Source organism: Platalea leucorodia, assembly GCF_965183815.1.
Source record: "Platalea leucorodia genome assembly, chromosome: 18".
Classification (NCBI taxonomy): Eukaryota; Metazoa; Chordata; class Aves; order Pelecaniformes; family Threskiornithidae; genus Platalea; species Platalea leucorodia.
The window spans coordinates 8,815,866-8,832,157 of record NC_138840.1 but is presented as its reverse complement, the minus strand read 5'-3'; the positions used below and the strand labels follow the sequence as shown (position 1 = coordinate 8,832,157).

General features: G+C 45.2%; 2 protein-coding genes across 4 annotated transcripts in view; both read right to left on the bottom strand.

Annotated features, from left to right (window-relative positions):
* Positions 1-4,327, bottom strand: part of RCAN3 (RCAN family member 3) — a 20,712-nt gene extending 16,385 nt beyond the window's left edge. The window contains exon 1 of the mRNA XM_082329703.1: positions 4,267-4,327. The gene's annotated coding sequence lies outside the window, so the exon portion shown is untranslated. The remainder of the gene's footprint in view (positions 1-4,266) is intronic.
* Positions 421-16,292, bottom strand: NIPAL3 (NIPA like domain containing 3). Of its 3 annotated transcripts, none has more exons than XM_082329696.1 (12): positions 15,910-16,292; positions 14,377-14,786; positions 12,466-12,534; positions 12,197-12,368; positions 12,028-12,087; positions 11,175-11,320; positions 10,295-10,391; positions 8,882-9,017; positions 8,119-8,207; positions 6,537-6,600; positions 5,398-5,492; positions 421-4,705 (listed from the first exon to the last, which is right to left on the bottom strand). In XM_082329696.1, exons 2-12 carry the CDS (start codon positions 14,473-14,475, stop codon positions 4,506-4,508), a joined length of 1,227 nt encoding a protein of 408 aa, XP_082185822.1. In that variant the 5' UTR covers positions 14,476-14,786; positions 15,910-16,292; the 3' UTR covers positions 421-4,505. The 3 variants fall into 3 exon arrangements, with proteins under 3 accessions (XP_082185822.1, XP_082185823.1, XP_082185824.1); XM_082329697.1 differs by having other exon boundaries at positions 4,504-4,705; positions 11,175-11,296; XM_082329698.1 differs by lacking the exons at positions 5,398-5,492; positions 6,537-6,600 and having other exon boundaries at positions 4,504-4,705.

Sequence of the window (16,292 nt, the reverse complement as noted above, 5' to 3'; positions counted from 1 at the left end):
TCCCCCCTCCCCCTTTAGCCTATACTCGGATCACATTTGCAAGCTCTTCTCTGACATAACGAATGCTAACATTTTTTTTCAGGCCCTGTAAAACTAAGGTTTTAGAGGAAATTGCACGATTCCTAAAGCTGACACCAAATACTTGGACGCCCACGTAAAATGGTGAGCGTTAGTAACGCTGCAGCCCCAAGCACGAGTTGTAGCAATCTGCATTTCAGTTACAAGTGCCCTGTTAAAAAAAAAGAGTTCTTCAAGTGCACATAGTACTTATGGTAGTAAAGTAAATCCTGTCTTAACTTCTCTCAAGACATTTATGGCCGATTAAAGGTATACCAAGAGTATGGAGCAGGCCAGAATTCTATAGGTTTTACCACAATCTTTTATTAAGTTTCATTTCCAAAGGTCTCACCTAAAAGACAAACAGAATTAAAGACATGCAACATTGCTTATGAAAAATTAAGCAGCTATCCTTATAGTCCAATACTGTAAAGCTTGATTTATTTACACATTTTAATGTGAACAAGAGAACGTCGTAGGCAGCCCATTTTGTACATTCAGCCAACATGGGAGCTGTATTCCACAGCATTAAGTCACGTGTAAGATGTGCGCTGAGAACGTGTTAAGTGCCCTGGTGCACTGAAAAGCCACACGGTGTGGAGGCAGGAGCCGTCAGCTCCCATTTGATAAAGAAGCTAGGAGATGGCCGAGGAGCTAGTCTACCAGTTTAGCGCAGGAGCCAGCAGTCAGCTGATTTTTGTGCACGCTTTTTCAGCTCCTGATGCCGAGAAGCGCAGCACTTCGGGAAAGCTAAGCACACTGCGCTGCTACAGTGCCCTGCCTCTCTCGGGATCAGCCCTGGAGAAAGGCACGTTTTGACATACGCGTGTTAAAGTGTGCTGTACACCAACAGATTATTTTTCATGCTGCAAGGACTCGAATGTGGCATGGGGCTCCTCTCCGTTAAATCTTCACGTGCTGTTTAGCTGTAAACATTCGCTGCAATCCCGGGCATGGCCATTCTCGCCTCAGACTAACCAATAGTCCGTAAAAAGTACAGACTTGAGGGTACCAATAGCTCCCTGTTTTCAGCCGGTAAGCTCTGAACTGGAAGGGAGGCAAGGAGTTCATTTCAATCCTGAGCTATACCCTCCCACTGTTAGAAATAGCGCAGAAATCCTACAGTCAGCTTAAACACGTTTGGCTTCTCGGGGCCCCTGTTCATCCCGTCTCAGCAACAGAGATGGCAGCTGTAAGACTGTGCTGAAGAGCAGAAAATAAAATCTTTTGGAAGCTTGGGAGAAAGAGCAAGAGAGGGGGAAATAAATAAAATACAACACCCTCCTCACATTTTAAAATTCAAGTATTGAACATAGGCAGCGAGCAGGAGCGAGGTGCAGCCTGGCCGTCCTCCCACCGTGCGTACGGTGGCTAACACAGGCCGGCAAAACGCAACCCTTACATCAGTGCACTGAGTTGAGGCCTATAGCCCAAGGAACGTCCCGGGCTCTGCTGAGGTGGCACAATGGAGTCATCTAAAATATTGTGAGTTATGGGCTGCAGAAAGAGACATCACCTCCCTTGGAGTCCTTTGTCAGGAAGTTTCCAAAAGCAAGTCTCGCTGCAGGTGAAGGGAACTGTCATTATTAAGTAGAATTATTTAAACACACACAGACTGGGTAAATAAAACATGGTTATATAAAGCTTTAAAGCAAGACTCTTGCCTTTAGAGTCTTTGAAAGAAAAAGGCCAAACCAGCACAATAATAGAAAAGCTCAGGTTATGGCTGGAGGAAATCTCACTCAGAGCAGAAGACAGCCACGTGCTGATGACTGAGGGCTCCCTGGCAGAGAGGGAGGTCAGGCCCGCAGTCAGCCAGCGCTCAGGCTGCAGGGCTGTGGTGGATCCGGGCAGCTTACTGCAAAAAAATCACTGAATCGGGCCAGAGAGCAGCCCACAAAGGAGAAGTACGAGCAGGGGCTCAGCACCAGAGCAGCTCTCTGCCCCCGGCAAAGCACTCGGTGTCCGTCTCTCATGATGTCAGGTCCCCGGATTGGGAGAAAAACCTAAGCAGCCATTTACCAGCTACAAAGCCTGCACACCGGTCAGCTGCGGTTTTTAAATACTACTGAAAAACCAAGAACCGAGAAAACACCGTTCTGTTACACACAGGACCATCCTAATAGTAGAAGCCAACAGCAAAACATTTAGGCGCTTCTGATTATTTTATACCACGGCAACATCTGTAATAAACAAACACAGAGAATATTGCCATGTAAAAAGCAGAGTTTGTAGCTACGCGTGGTTTAGCACAGCTTGTTTTAAAACGGTGTGTTTCTGTGGTTTCAGAACTAATAGGTCAAAACAGCTACTGCCTCATTGATGAAAAGGGAAGAGGGAAGAAAAGCCAGCATTCCTGTACCCTTCCCATTCAGCCTCCCCTGTACTACTTCGGTTTGCATTGTTAATGAACAAAAGCTGCACATAAATTCACAAACAATTGATTACCGGGAATACGAAGCCAAAGGCAGTAAATCAGTGTCACTGCAGCTCCAGCACGATGAATGTTCTGGCAGTATTAGCCCATTAACATCGTTATCTTACTTAAACACAAAAAGTATTAAGGGCAAAAGAAAAGCTGCTATTTCGTGAGGTTTCATAAGCTGTAGTGTACAGGATGCCACTGATAAGATCTGAATTGTCAGACTGCCAAGCTGGTGAAGAAACTTCACACACAGGTACACGTACAGCCACTGGGCATCTACTCTTTGCAGGGGGAAGGGTATAATTTTTCCAAGCTGCACAAAAATGCCAAAGCAATCTCAAGTATTTCCAGATTAAATTAGTATTCATAGCTGGCAAAGAAAACATAGGCAGAAGAACAGCTCTGTTGTCATATACAATAGCAAGAATCTGGAATAACTATATACAAGTCAGCGGCGTTCTTGGGAATTTTTGGTAGTGGGAACAGAAACTGGCCATGAGTCAATTTAAAAAAAAAAAAATAAAAAAATCAGAAAGCCACTGTTGCAAGTCCAAGATCCTCCCAAACCCCTTGGTATCAGAGCAACCACTCAGAAATGCGCGCAACACAAGCACTATTCACTTCAAATAACGTCTTCTAAGGTCATGGAGACGCTCCACTATGCGTACAGTCCGAGACACACCAAGCAAACTTAAAATTCTGTTTCCCAGCAAAACAACTGCTCTTAGAGACGATGATGATATCAAAGTGCCAGCATAACTTGCATATGCCAGTAAATGTTGTACTTTGTCCTCTTCACTTGACAAGTTCCCCCCGCCTTGTGTCTATTCTCCCTCCGTATCAGCTTCTAGCCATCTCTTGGAAGCCGGAAAGATAAATATCGTGAGTACACAATGATCCATTATTCTTACAGTCCTCACCGAGTGCTGGACTGTGCATGCTTCTTTTTTCTTCTTAGGTCATTCACCATATTAGACCACTATCTTTTTTTGCCTTTTTTTTTTTTTTTTTAAAAGCTAAATAAAAAGGGGGGGACACCCCAGCCTAAAACACTGAGACTGAGCTTTTTAACTGGGAATGTCAACACCTTTAAGCATTTAAGACCACTAAACAAAGTTGGAAATCCTGCCTCAACCAGAAAGAAAAGTGGTAACAGAATTAGGACCTCATCAAGAGCTACAAAAAATTCCGACCAGACACCAGTCACATTGCTATTCTCATTTCTTCTTCTCACACTTTACAGGGTTCCCTCTGCACCATTTAATCCAACCCAAAGCTCCTGCTATGAAACCAGAAAACTGCCACGTAATCTTTGTTCTAAGCTGCCATATAATGCAGTGGTGCTATAAAACCAATTCACAGACTCGGTGCACATGTCCAACGCTAGTCAGAGAACAGCTGTACAGAAGCGCCCAAGATGCACGCTTTGAAGGAATAACGTAGCTTGCTTACTCTAACCAAATACGCTGCTCTAAAGACACAGTAGGTTTCAGTATTCGTGCTTGAAAACAAATTACATTTTATTGCCATGTTAAGGTAGTTTGGTGGTTACGCTAGAAACATGAGGATTTACAACTTTTCTGGAAATCCGTCACCGTCTCTATATATGAATGATGAAATCCTGCCCTCCTCTCTCTGTGAGCAACTCCTGAAAACTTCTGTTTGGAGATAAACCCGCTCCCAGCAGGGCTAAAAGTTGCACAGTCACTTCTCTTCCCACAGCTCTGCGTTTTCACAGCGTCCGCTATCTCAGCGGTTCCCTACCGCCACGATACTGCACTCACCATTTCACACTTCCAGACAGCAGCCTTCAGTGGAGGACTGTGACTTACTTCTTGCCAAGACGAATGCTTTCAACTTCACAGCCATAGAGGGTTGTTTATTTTAATCATCAGCCTTGAAAGTTACGTTTGAGACGAGCTTTAAACTCTATCGAGGTTGGCTTTACACTTGCTTATATTTTAATGGTTAAATAAATAAAGGTCATACTTCTGACAATTCAAATCAGTTCCTTAAAGGTCACTCACTCCTTCTTGCTGTGCTCCAGCACCCGGTAGGGTGGAGCGGAAACTCCTTTGGAACCATGTTGCTCCTGCACGATCGGCAACGTAGCTGGAGTATAAATTTCCGGCATGTTGTCATTGTTCTCTAGCGCACCGTAGGAAAAAGAAGCTTTGAGGTCAGGCTGAACTGCAATCCCCTTATCGTGCATGTTCAGCATGCCTGAAAAGAGCAAAGACAGAGATTAAATGCTTAGGAACAAAAATTGCATTCTTCCTGCGCTCTGTTAAATCAGCAAGTCTTAGGGTTCGTGATATGCGGCTCATCGGTTCCTCGAGCGTTAAATGAAAGACATAATGTTTTTCTGCTCAGCACTAAAGCAACTAATGGAGAAATAAGCTTCAAGTGAACGAGGGATGGCAGTCAGTTATTTATCAAGTGCTGCTTATCTTTTATACAGCTCACCAGAAAGAGAGTTTAGCTGTACTTCCCAAAATAAATCTCTGCTCCCCCTGGCCTCCACCTCTTGCAACATACCTCAGTCCTCCTCAATAACCAGTTCTTCCTGCTGGATGAAGACCAAGCCCAGTCCCAAGCAAATGCTCAAAACCAGTTCAGCCTCCCAGACAGTAGCCAACTGGACAAGGCTATCCGGACAAAATCTGACATCCCCCCTGGTGTCAGAGGACCCAGAATAAGCGGCATCCAAGTGGCACATCACCTCTCCTCTGCTCTGTGCAGAACAGGCACGTACCCCTCCCAAGGCACAGACAAACAAGAGAAGGTGAAACTAGAAACCAACACAGCCGCCTGATATATCCGGACAGTTCACAGGGCCTAAAGCTTGAGCTTTCTCTGTGAAGCCCAACACTTACAAGAGGAAGAGTGATAAACCACCGTATTTTTACTGTTACCTGGCATAGCATCCATTGATATGTAAGGTTCAAATGGTACAGACTTCTTCCTATTCCTTGTGATCAGGAAGACACCTAGAAATGCTATGAGGCACCTGAGGGAGAAGACAAGATCTACTGAGATAACTATGAAAAGGGAGAGGAGGTAATATGGCATGCTGCTGCTTCTGGGTGCCTAGCATGTAGCACCATAAAGATTCAGAACGGGAAGAGAAGGAACTGTGAAGTCAGAATTACAGGGAACTGTCTCAGCTGAATAACCCTCTTCACCGGGATTGAAATCCACCTAGCAATCAGAACGATTTCACCTTTTCTTTATCAAAGGGCAGGGAAAAGTTTTCACATGAATTAATTAATCTTGACTAACTAAAGGGGAAAGAAGCATATCAAAATTTGGTTTTCTTTGATGAAATTCCAGGATTTAGCAGCCTGACCTTTGAAAGGTTTCCCAAAGGTAAACACATCAACAACTGTCGTTCCTGATTTTTACAGTATGTTGACAGAGAAAGGCACAGTTCCTAACATTAATCTCCCAATTGTTTTTTTCTGTACTAATCTGAAAGACATTTCAGAATGTCCCCTGATTACAGAGAGCTAATCACATCCAGACACTATACTAGGACTAAATACTGAGTTACAGAGCAAACATTTCACTGATCATATCTGCATTGTGCGAGTGCCCATGCCCTAAGAAACAGGACGCCAGAAGCCCAGTCACAGTTCAGTGAAGGCTCGGAGCAAAACCTGAAATCGATTCCCTAGAGATGGCTTCTTTTGGTTACTCTGCAATTCTTCTGGATTCATGAGCAGGTAGCTTGAAAAATAGCCGATACGCTTCGACATGCAAGCTGATCTCCAGTACAGTCAGTACGGGATTTAGTGTTTAACGTACAATTACGCCTAACCTAGTGTTGTACAATTCCTCTAGAGCATCCACCATCGCTCAGCCAAGGTACGGAGCTCTGTGGGCCACTGTCTGCTCTAACGGAGAAAGTCCTTTCATTTGCTCTCCTCTCCAAGAATGTACGTACCTCCAATATACAGAGAGAGGCAGAGATAGATAGATATGCGTTTTTAAAATTTTACTCATATGAAGGAATACTTTCCAGTTTTCTATCAAGGAAACTTTAAACACTTACCCAAGCGCAAACATACATATATGGAGAACGTCTTCACCAGTGAAGTCCAAGTAAAAAGTTGCTCCTTTAAAAGGAAATAATTCATGACATCTCTCTTCCCAGCTTACCCGAGCAATTAGTGCTACATCTCCAGCACTAGTCCCTCCAGAAACCAAATCATGTAAGATTCCTATTTTTATACTCGGCACCTTTGTTTTTCCTGTGATCTTAAAATGGAAAAAGGTGGCCTGATTTCTACTTTTACACAATTTATTGACAAATCTTTCAGAACTTCACTACCAAAATAGTTATACTGGTGTAACCAATATAGATGCAAGTAAAGCTGTACAGCAGCACAGCAGCTAGTACAACTCCTTCCATATTGGGGCAGGGGGTTGCGAAGGAAACATTGCTGGAACTATGGCATGCCACTGTGCTAATAAAGCCCGAGCCAAATTCTCACCATACAGCAGTGGTTACCACATAAACAAGAGACTGTATTTCTGAAGTCTGAATGACAAACCAAATCGGATCTCTCTAACTACAACAGGATACAAACTCTTGACCCCCAACGAGTATCTACAGCTCAAACCTGTGCGACGCCAAGTGTCCTTGGTGTCCTGGATGTCAACAGGACACGCATTCTGGCTCCTGCTCTACATTTCTAATTGAAGTAAAGTAAATAAGCTGATGACTCTGAGAGCAGCATATGGCTTGGAACCTGACAGGCAATAAACATTAGCCAAAGAGCGGGCCATACTCTCTCATGACGTTGAAGAGGAGCATTAAAAGGCAACTTGTAATTTACGGGGGAAGCTATTGCCCTCGTACACCCAGAAGAGCACTGCTATTTACACAGAGAGCATGGCAAGCAGGTGCACTTTCTCCAGTGTTGGGGTTTGGGTTTTTTTGGTTGGTTGGTTGGTTGGTTGGTTTTTTGCCCCCAGTTTTGCTCGTATGTCTAAGTAAGGAGAACACCACCTTAAAAAGGCTGCTCGTCAGGTTTGAAGCCTAAGGGGTTTAAAATGCACATCTTTGTTCACACAGACAAAGCTTTTCCTGTGTGGGCAAGGGCTGAAATTGGAGTCAACTGTCAGGAAGAAAAGCGCCTATAAAGCTGTGAGCAGCTGCATTCTAGATACAATTCAATCAAGACTATCGGGAAGAGAATTGTGACCCCTTTGTACAGAGGAAGCAAATAGGTTTAAACACTGTATCCCATGCATTTTTACAAAATCCAGATAAAACTACACAAGGAGAAATTTTAGCTGTGTATTCAAGTCAAACATCTAAGAGCATACATCACCCTCTTCTTCTACACGCTAGCATGGTATGAGTAATATAGTCTCAAACGTAAATTCCCATGCACTTTAAACAAAATGACAGAACTTAACAGAGAATTTTAACACAGTCTAATGGGATAATTCACATTTTTTGAAAGAAAAAAGAAACAAAGCCAGCTGCAGAAGAGAGACGACAAGAAAATACAAGTCATCATCTTGCTGAGCATTCACCTTCCTCACCTGTAAAGCGAGGATTATATTCCAAAACCTTTTGCCCACCCTTTTAGAAAGAACCAACGCACTGTTTTGTGCCCTGTTACCTGCTGTGATTGCTACGGTTGTGGACAGGATATAGCCGACGCTGGCAATCTGAGATGAGTCATACAGCTGTGAGGCTTGAGCTAAAAATCTGCAATACAAGGACAGACAACAGGGGCTGATTTGGGAAGGATACTCAAATTGCACAGCAGTTATCACGGACTAGTTTCTTTTTGGAAACACCTTTCAGAAGCGATGCATAAATTTAAGAAACTCTTCTCTTTCTCACTAAACCTGCAGCAGCATCCCTTGGAATTAATATATAAGTGACAGAAGAGTAAGCCTTATGCCTGCACTGACTAAAGGCAGAGAAATTACTGCCACTGACCTTAGGGCCAGAACGTCACTCACATTTTTAATAGCTTTTTATCTCTCCTGCTACCGGCTTCTTATGTTATTACAAGTACAGAGGAAGAAAATATAGACACATCATCAACACCACCGATTCTGCACTTTGATTTTAGCCAGCGCACAGATACTGTACTCTATTTGCCACCACTTCATTCCTAACATTGTTTGGCAAATACTTGAAGGATGTATGAATTTGGGGTTAAAACCACTTGGCAGTGTCACTACCTGGAAAAGCAGAGAACACCACTGTCTCAGGCTCCCGTGACACGATTTGAGGACAGGTCACAGAAGAGAATGGATAATTCTTCTCCTAAAACTTAATCAGCATTCTTGGAATGGATAACAAGCAGCCCACTAATTACTGATCCACTGCAACCAGCACAATTCTAGGCAAAAAGAGAGCGAATGTCTTACGTTGCTTGAAAGATCGCCGTAGCAATCATGCACACCAACATGATATAAAATATAGGGTAGTCGAGTTGTAAGTTTCCTTGTATCGAGACAACAATCATGCCTGCCACAGCCTTCACGGTCACGACAGTCATGGAACCTGCGCATGAGAGAGAACGCTTATCAGCTGAAGCACTGACACGGGCTCGATGGGACACGACCGCTGCACATTCGCTCTGTACATGACAGGCATCTGCAAACAAACCCAAGAGCTACAAGAATTGAACCCTCCTTTTGCCAGGGCAAACAAGGGATACAAACTGCAAATTTTATCCCCAACTCTGCCAGTTTTATTCCCAACGACTTCACCACAGTGGCCTTCAATAAATCACTTAACCCTTCTGAATCACGGTTCCCTTCCCTACAGGACTGGGAGCATTTACTGGTTTTTTTAAGTGTTTAAACAGCGTTGTGCAATCACATGATGGAAGAATAAAAATTTTCATTTCTGATGCCGTCTTGGCTTCGTTAATAAAGCTAAGGACATTTTCAAAACAAGAATCAGAAAGAGCCTACGTCCTTTCCATTTCTTGAAAGCACAAGTCAGGGCCATTCAGAATTAGGCCAGTTGCTTTGCCTGATTCACGCAGCCTCTGAGGCATCAGTTACTGAAATGCAGCCGCAAACAGTTAAAAAAAAAAAAAAAAAGACAAGACACTGCAGTGACTGAAGTTGCATAAATAGCAAAAATTGAGGACTGTGACATAGATTCAACAGCACGTCAGACTGCGTCACTGCCTTGCCATTATTCAGCCTTTTTAAAGTTTAATTGATCACAGTTTCTTAAAAAAAACACAGATTAATGTGGAGAAAGGTACAAGTAAAATCCTGGCCTTTCCAGAGTCACTGTAGGATCCCGCTATAGGCTATCAGGAGATCAAAAGCGTCATTTGACCCCATGCCCAGAGGCTCTTCCCACTTAAACAGGGACATACTGGCATGGCAGAATATTTGTCATTTATTTAGCCACACAGCAAATCTTCCCAGAGCCAAGAAGATTCTTGTAGGTCAAACGCTCTCTTTCACCCACTGAATCAGCCTTCCTTATTGAAGAGAGAAGATATTGCACTGTGCTTTGCATGCACAGATTAAAATTAAGAACACTAATAAATAACTGGCACTTTCTGTATTTGGCAGATTATTCATCCTTATGGGAAATAAGTCTTAATTGTTCAAAGGGGATTTGCAAAGACCCTAAACATCACTGCAAGATATCAGCTTTATCTAATTTGCAATAACATTTCTGGAGTGGATTGGTGCATTTTATGACATCGATTAGGTCAATATCATTCCCTATAAGCCATAGATGCCTCAGTTGATTGTAGTTTACTGTTATAAGCCAGAGTTGGAAGATCTTACAAGTCCATATCAACTTACCCAGCAAAGCTACCAGCAGAAGAATAACTACAATGTAGTTTGCATTTTTCTCCTTGTAAAAATACAGTAGCAGGCAGAATACGATGATCTCCACAAGCTACAAAAGATAGAAATGAGAATATTAAAAGATGCAGGGTGCATGGGGTTGGCAGTAAACGGGATTCTGAGCCAGTCAAACATAAGAATGACACAAAAGGGCAAATCAAAGGAAAATGAGGATCCCACACAATTACAGATCAAATTTAGCATGATCTTAGACTCTAATCAGATGAGATACTCAATAGCTTCTTGCAGAACAGGAAACATGAGACACTTTTGACATTATATTCATGGTAAAGCAGCAGATCAAATAATCCTGACTGAATATTTACCTCGGAGATCTCAGCCTGCTTTCTGTAATGAGGTTCTTTAAGTGATCCCTGCAGCACACATCTTTTTTAATGGCCAAACTTATCTCCATTAAAAAACCGAAAGATTTCATAAGATTTTCAATGAGAGATTGAAGAAAGTCAGTCTAGAAAAAGCCCAGGTGCAAGCACAGTATTTGGGCCCCTCTGGAACAGTTGCTCTCAGCTGCCATCAGCGCTACTGCCACAGGCTGAAGCCGACAGGTCAGAGAGCAAGCAAGCTATTTTAAAACTTTTCAGTTCACGGTATTTAAGTCCTAACAGAGTAATTCAGAGAAAGAACGGGAGGGTTCCAAACTGTGCATGCTGGTGTCCGCAGGCAATGTGGAACTGACCCTGGGGAAAGCTGGCATAGGTTCATTAGCAAGTACAAGGAATATTGCTAGTAACCGTAAGGATAAATAAAGCTTGAAACGAAACTCCCAATCAGGCATGTAGCAGAAAACTGTCCCACAGTTTATGGGCCATCTTACCATATACAACAGAAATGGCCAGCTCACTAAATGCCTAGTGATATTTTCTCCTGTCATCTTCTCATGACTATTAGGTCCAAATGTTATCAGCAGATAAGTTCCAACAATTGCCAAACCACAGCCTACAAAGGACAAAACATAGCGCCCTTCGGCAACCAAAGGACAAAAAAAAAAAAAAAAAAAGAGAGAGGACAAAGTTAGTGGGTTAGTCTGGATGCATGGAATTAATGTCGCACGTGCACAGTGACCATTAATGACATCATGCACGTTCCTCCGGATGACTCATTCCTCTGCCCTTCATGCCCCACTTTCAAAATAGTAGAACCAAAAAAACCCTAGGCAATGTGCGTGCTGTGAGTGGAGGAAAAAAAGTTCATACCGGGTAGCATCTGCTGAACAAACAGGAGCTACAAGATCTCTGTCTGGGGCCTATCCTGCCTGGCGCTGCCCACAGCCCATTTTCTAGGAAATGGAGGAATGAATGCCGCAGTTCTGCAAACGCTTGCACATGTAGGAAATTCAGCTGATTCGGTTCTGCCTACGCTATTGCAGAGTCAAGGCCCTAGGCTGCAGCTTCAGCCCGGAGCACCATGATTCACAGATCCTCCAAACAAACACCATTTCCATGTATTTCTAAAATCTGTGAGATTCAGATGATTTGGCACAAGTCAGAAGAAAAATTTAAAAATCCATTTTTAACAAACAGTGGATGAGATGACACGTTTCTTCGAAGAGGTACTACAGCTAAGGGAGATCTTGCCATCCCTCTAATTATGATTCTTGAGAGGCCACGCCATGTGTTGAATGGCTTGTAAACAGAGAGGAAAAAATGAAAAGGAACTGTGCAACTTACTCAAAAAATCCTTGGGCTTCCATTTTTCTTTAATAAATATAATTCCTATGATTGCACTAGCTATAAAAAAAGGAGAGAGAAACAGTGAATTACGCATCGGCCCAGTGATCAGCAATCTCACACCGGAACGCACTCAGGCTTGCATGGCCGTTGCCTCTTTCCCCCTTACCTATAACAGACACTGCACTGAGTGGCACAATCAGTGAAAGAGGAGCAAAGGCGTAAGAGGAAAACACTCCCAGTTCGCCCAGCACCAGCAGAAACAGTCCACACCACCATGTCTTGGTTTTGAAGTAGGCTCGGGGGTCTTTGGAACCTGCCAGTCGGATGTGACTGTATTTCTAGAAAAGAAAATAAAGGCAAAGAATCTTTGGCATGCTTGATGCTCTTTAATGCAGGATGCTTGAGGCAGATCAATATTTGCTTCATGATACTCACCTGGAGATTGAGTGCAATACTGATAACGAGATGCCCAAAAATAGCTAGTAATGCACCAATCAAGTTCTCCTGTAAAAACAAAGTAAACACACAGATATTAAATTTAGCCACTGGACCCTGAAGGAAGCTGGAGCTTTTTGCACAATCTGGAAGAGAGCAGACTTTTAAAACAGCTCCTAGATCACCTGTCAACAAAATCTCCCTTTATCGTCCTCCCTTTCTAGGTGATCTAGGGCAATTCAGGTAAGTTCCCTGTGGCTGTGTTCCAGATCTGTGACACTCAGGTGAAAGATAACCCTTCCTTAACAAACACTTTCTACAAGAGACTTAAGTTAGTGTGCATATATTTGCATTCTTTGCAGTTTCTCAGAGGGGAAGAAGATCACATTTAATGACCCATTCACTCATTCTTCCCTTTGAAAAACTCTTTTTGTGAGGATATTAGGTGGCCTGGAATTCAGCAGAGTAGGGATCAGGAGCCTCTGCATTCTGCAGGTCACAGCTTAAGAACTATCCTGCTCTTCTCCACTTAGAACATCTGCTGGTTCAGTAGGTAATTCAGCCCATTCGATGAGGCAGCCCAATTATCACAGATTTTGTGCTGCTTTTTATATGAACCAGTTATTCCAAAGTCAAAGGCAACTGGTAGCAGCTCCTAGCAAGCTCCCAACCCCTTCTACATTAGCATTCCCAGCTCAGCAATAATTCTCACGGTCTAAAGACAGAATTTGAAATAAAAAAGGATGTAAAGCAGGCTGAGTCACAAAGGAGATGTACATTAGGAGCCAACAGAAGAGCCTGAGGCTAAGCCAGGCCATTTAGCATTTGTGTTCCTCCAACAACTGTCTAAATCTCATTAGATGTCATTAGCACTTTCCATTTCAGTGCTGGTCTCCAAGATACAGCCTAGTACTTTGACTGATTTGGGATAACCGAGCTCACATTCGTATTCCTCCCTTAACAGTAAATATACTGTTCTTGGTTTTCTCATACGTAGTAAGACAAGGACTTCAAGATTTCAAGTTCTTATCAGTGGAACAAAAATCTCTTTATCGGGATGTACAAAAATAAGATTCACCCAAGCAGCTTCATTCGAAAACACCCGAGAGATCTTCCCACAACAGACAGTAAAGTTGGCGGAGAAACGTCCCTGTGTGGTCACAGATGTAGCCAGAGCAGCTCAGCACAGTTTACTGCTTCAGCAACCGGACCTCAGTGTGGCGGACGCGGTGCCTCAGCTGAAGAGCTCCTAAGCGCAGCCCAGGTTTGGGACTGGCTTCGGGCCTGCCAGAGCTCGCAAGCCAACGTCAGCCTGGTCAACTTCTGCAACGCACCTAGGACTGCGTTCTCAGCAAGTTATTTTTTCCAGTGAAAAAAGCCTTTCTTGCTGGGATTTTCTGAGCACCTTCCAAATCAGGGATTCAGAGGATATTGATTTAGGAACAGAATTTAGGAATTTAGAATTTTATTCTCCATTCCCAGTTGGAGAATAAGGAGGAACTACAGCAACGTGTCCTACCTCGGCTGCAGGCTCTCTGCAATACTGTGGGCTGACCCACCTGAAATTCAAGCACTTGAATATACAGCAGACCAGAACATCCGATCTGTTACTGATGTATGGATTGGTCTGAAAAGGCACCTACCAGAATTTATTGCACCTAACCACCTTTAGACATCCACATCTCTTAACTGCCAGTCCTTTCTTCACTTTGCCTAGCTCTTCAAGACACAGAATTTTTCCTTCTTTCTCTCACTGCTTATATACACACCATAAAATACACTGGGGGCTCCAGGCACGGCTACATACACAGACAGTGCATTTTCTGCAAAAAATAACCAAAATACAGTGGTGTTTTCAGCTTACTTGAATAGTTAGGGCCCTCTAGGGATAGACTGGGGTAGAAATCTGACCTTGTAAGAAAAGGAGTCAGTGTGTGGCTGCACAGAAACCGCTGCTGTGGCCAACGGGAGCTGCTGAAGTTGCAGATTTGGACTGTTGCCTCCTTCCATTTTGGTTGATTGCAGTGTTTGCTTTTCAGCCTCTTTGATGCTGGAACTTCTCTTTACAGAAGAGACTTGGACCCTGCTGGAACCGCCTTATCTGTAACTTGGTACCACTTCTTCCCATCCATCCTGTTTTGCTTGGACAAGCAACAGTTAGTTCAGTGAAGCACAAAAAAATTCTCTGTAGCCTGTCTGCTGCCTTTCTTCCCCCACCAGGCTACACTGAGATAGGGTAGGCACCGTAGGCAGAAGTGTAGATAAGCCAATATTTCCAGCAAGTCAGTGGGGCAGCAAGGTTATATTCCTCCAAGGTGATACTAAGGAAAAAAAAAAAAAAATATATAGAATTACGTCAAATGAACTCAATGGTCCAAAACCTGCAATGAAATCCTGCTGAAGGATAGGCCACAGAAGACTCCCAGGAATCAAACCAACAGCTGCACATGTCAGCAGAGAAAGTAGAATTTAAATGCCTTCTCACAAAGTCTCACACGCAGAAACTCACACAGACCTCGCTTTACAAGAGCTCGCAAACCAGCTTGACCCCAAGGGCGACATATTCAGCTGGCATTTAACGTCAGGCCTTGCCATTTGGAAAGCTCTTATCAAAGAGTCTCTGAAGTCCTCTAAGTGCTGCTTTTAATTTCTCTGCTGCCTGCGTACCTCTGTTGTTTGTTTGGGACGCAGCATTGCATTAGTCATGCATTCCCCACATGCTGGGGATGACGGTGCTGCTCTTCACGCAAACAGAGGTCATTTCAGTGTAATCGCTGTGAGCGGAGTTTGGAGGCTAAATTCCTTGGAGCCAGACTCATTATAGGTGTCTGGAAAGCACCACAGACAGCGAACCAGTCTGAGACCCCCCCGTGCTGTGATGGCTCCTTTCCCCAAAGGCCTCAAAGAGCATCAGCGACCCTGAGCAACGGGCGCTGGTGGAAAGACCCCTTTGCACAGAGGGGGATGCTGGTATACAGACATTGCAGGGGTCTGATCCTCACAAGCGACACGTTCCTGTTGCTTTACTGCCCGAAATGGTGCGGGCTGAGCATCCCTTTGACTCAGGCCCTGGATAATTGGCCTGCGGTCACATCCTGAGGTAGCAGGACCCATCCCACGCTCAGGCCGTGAACTGCAAGCTCTTCCTTTGACTCACGGGCTGCCCCCAGCGCGGGGGGACAGGGGCAGCATGGCAGCCCAGCCGTGGAAGGGCAAAAGCACCCCGTTGTGAGGGGAGGTGGGGGGCAAACCCCCTCCCCATGGCGAGGACCCCCCCCCCGGGCAGAGCAGAGCCTGGCTGAGGGCAGGGGGTGCCCCCGGACACCCTCCCCGGGTCAGGCCGCCCTGCCCCGCCGAGACCCGCAGCCGGACCCCAGCGGCGGTTTGGGGAAAACCCGCCAGGCCGAGGCGGGGAGGCGGCCTCCCCCGGCCCCGCTCACTCACCTGCTCCCTCAGGGAGCGGCCCCCACGGCCCGGGCCTTTAACCCCCAACTTCGGTTCCCGGCCGAGCGCCGCGTTCCGTTCCCGCCCGGCCCCTCCGATTTGCCGCCAGCCCTGTCAGTCCGGGCCGGGCCGCGGCTGCCGGCGGGGACTGGCTGCGGGGCGGGGGCCGGGCCTGGCGCAGCCTATGGGCCGAGCCCCTCCGAGGCGCAGGGCTCTGAGGAGGCGGGCGGGAGGAAGGAACGGCGTTCCGCCGCTCGTTTCGGGGGCTCTCCCCGGCCCAGGGCTCCAGGGACAGCGGCGGCACCGCACCCTCCCCCGGCGGGGCCCCGGGCTCCCCCGCGTGCGCGGCTGCGGCCCGCCCCGGGGCCGGCGGCGGCTCCGGC

Excerpts from the sequence above, each read along its gene's own strand:
- NIPAL3 (XM_082329696.1), bottom strand. The coding sequence starts at position 14,475 with ATGGAAGGAGGCAACAGTCCAAATCTGCAACTTCAGCAGCTCCCGTTG. Across the intron at positions 12,535-14,376 it reads CTGACTCCTTTTCTTACAAG|GAGAACTTGATTGGTGCATT; the intron begins GTCAGATTTCTA and ends TTGTTTTTACAG. Across the intron at positions 12,369-12,465 it reads GTATTGCACTCAATCTCCAG|AAATACAGTCACATCCGACT; the intron begins GTGAGTATCATG and ends TTTCTTTTCTAG.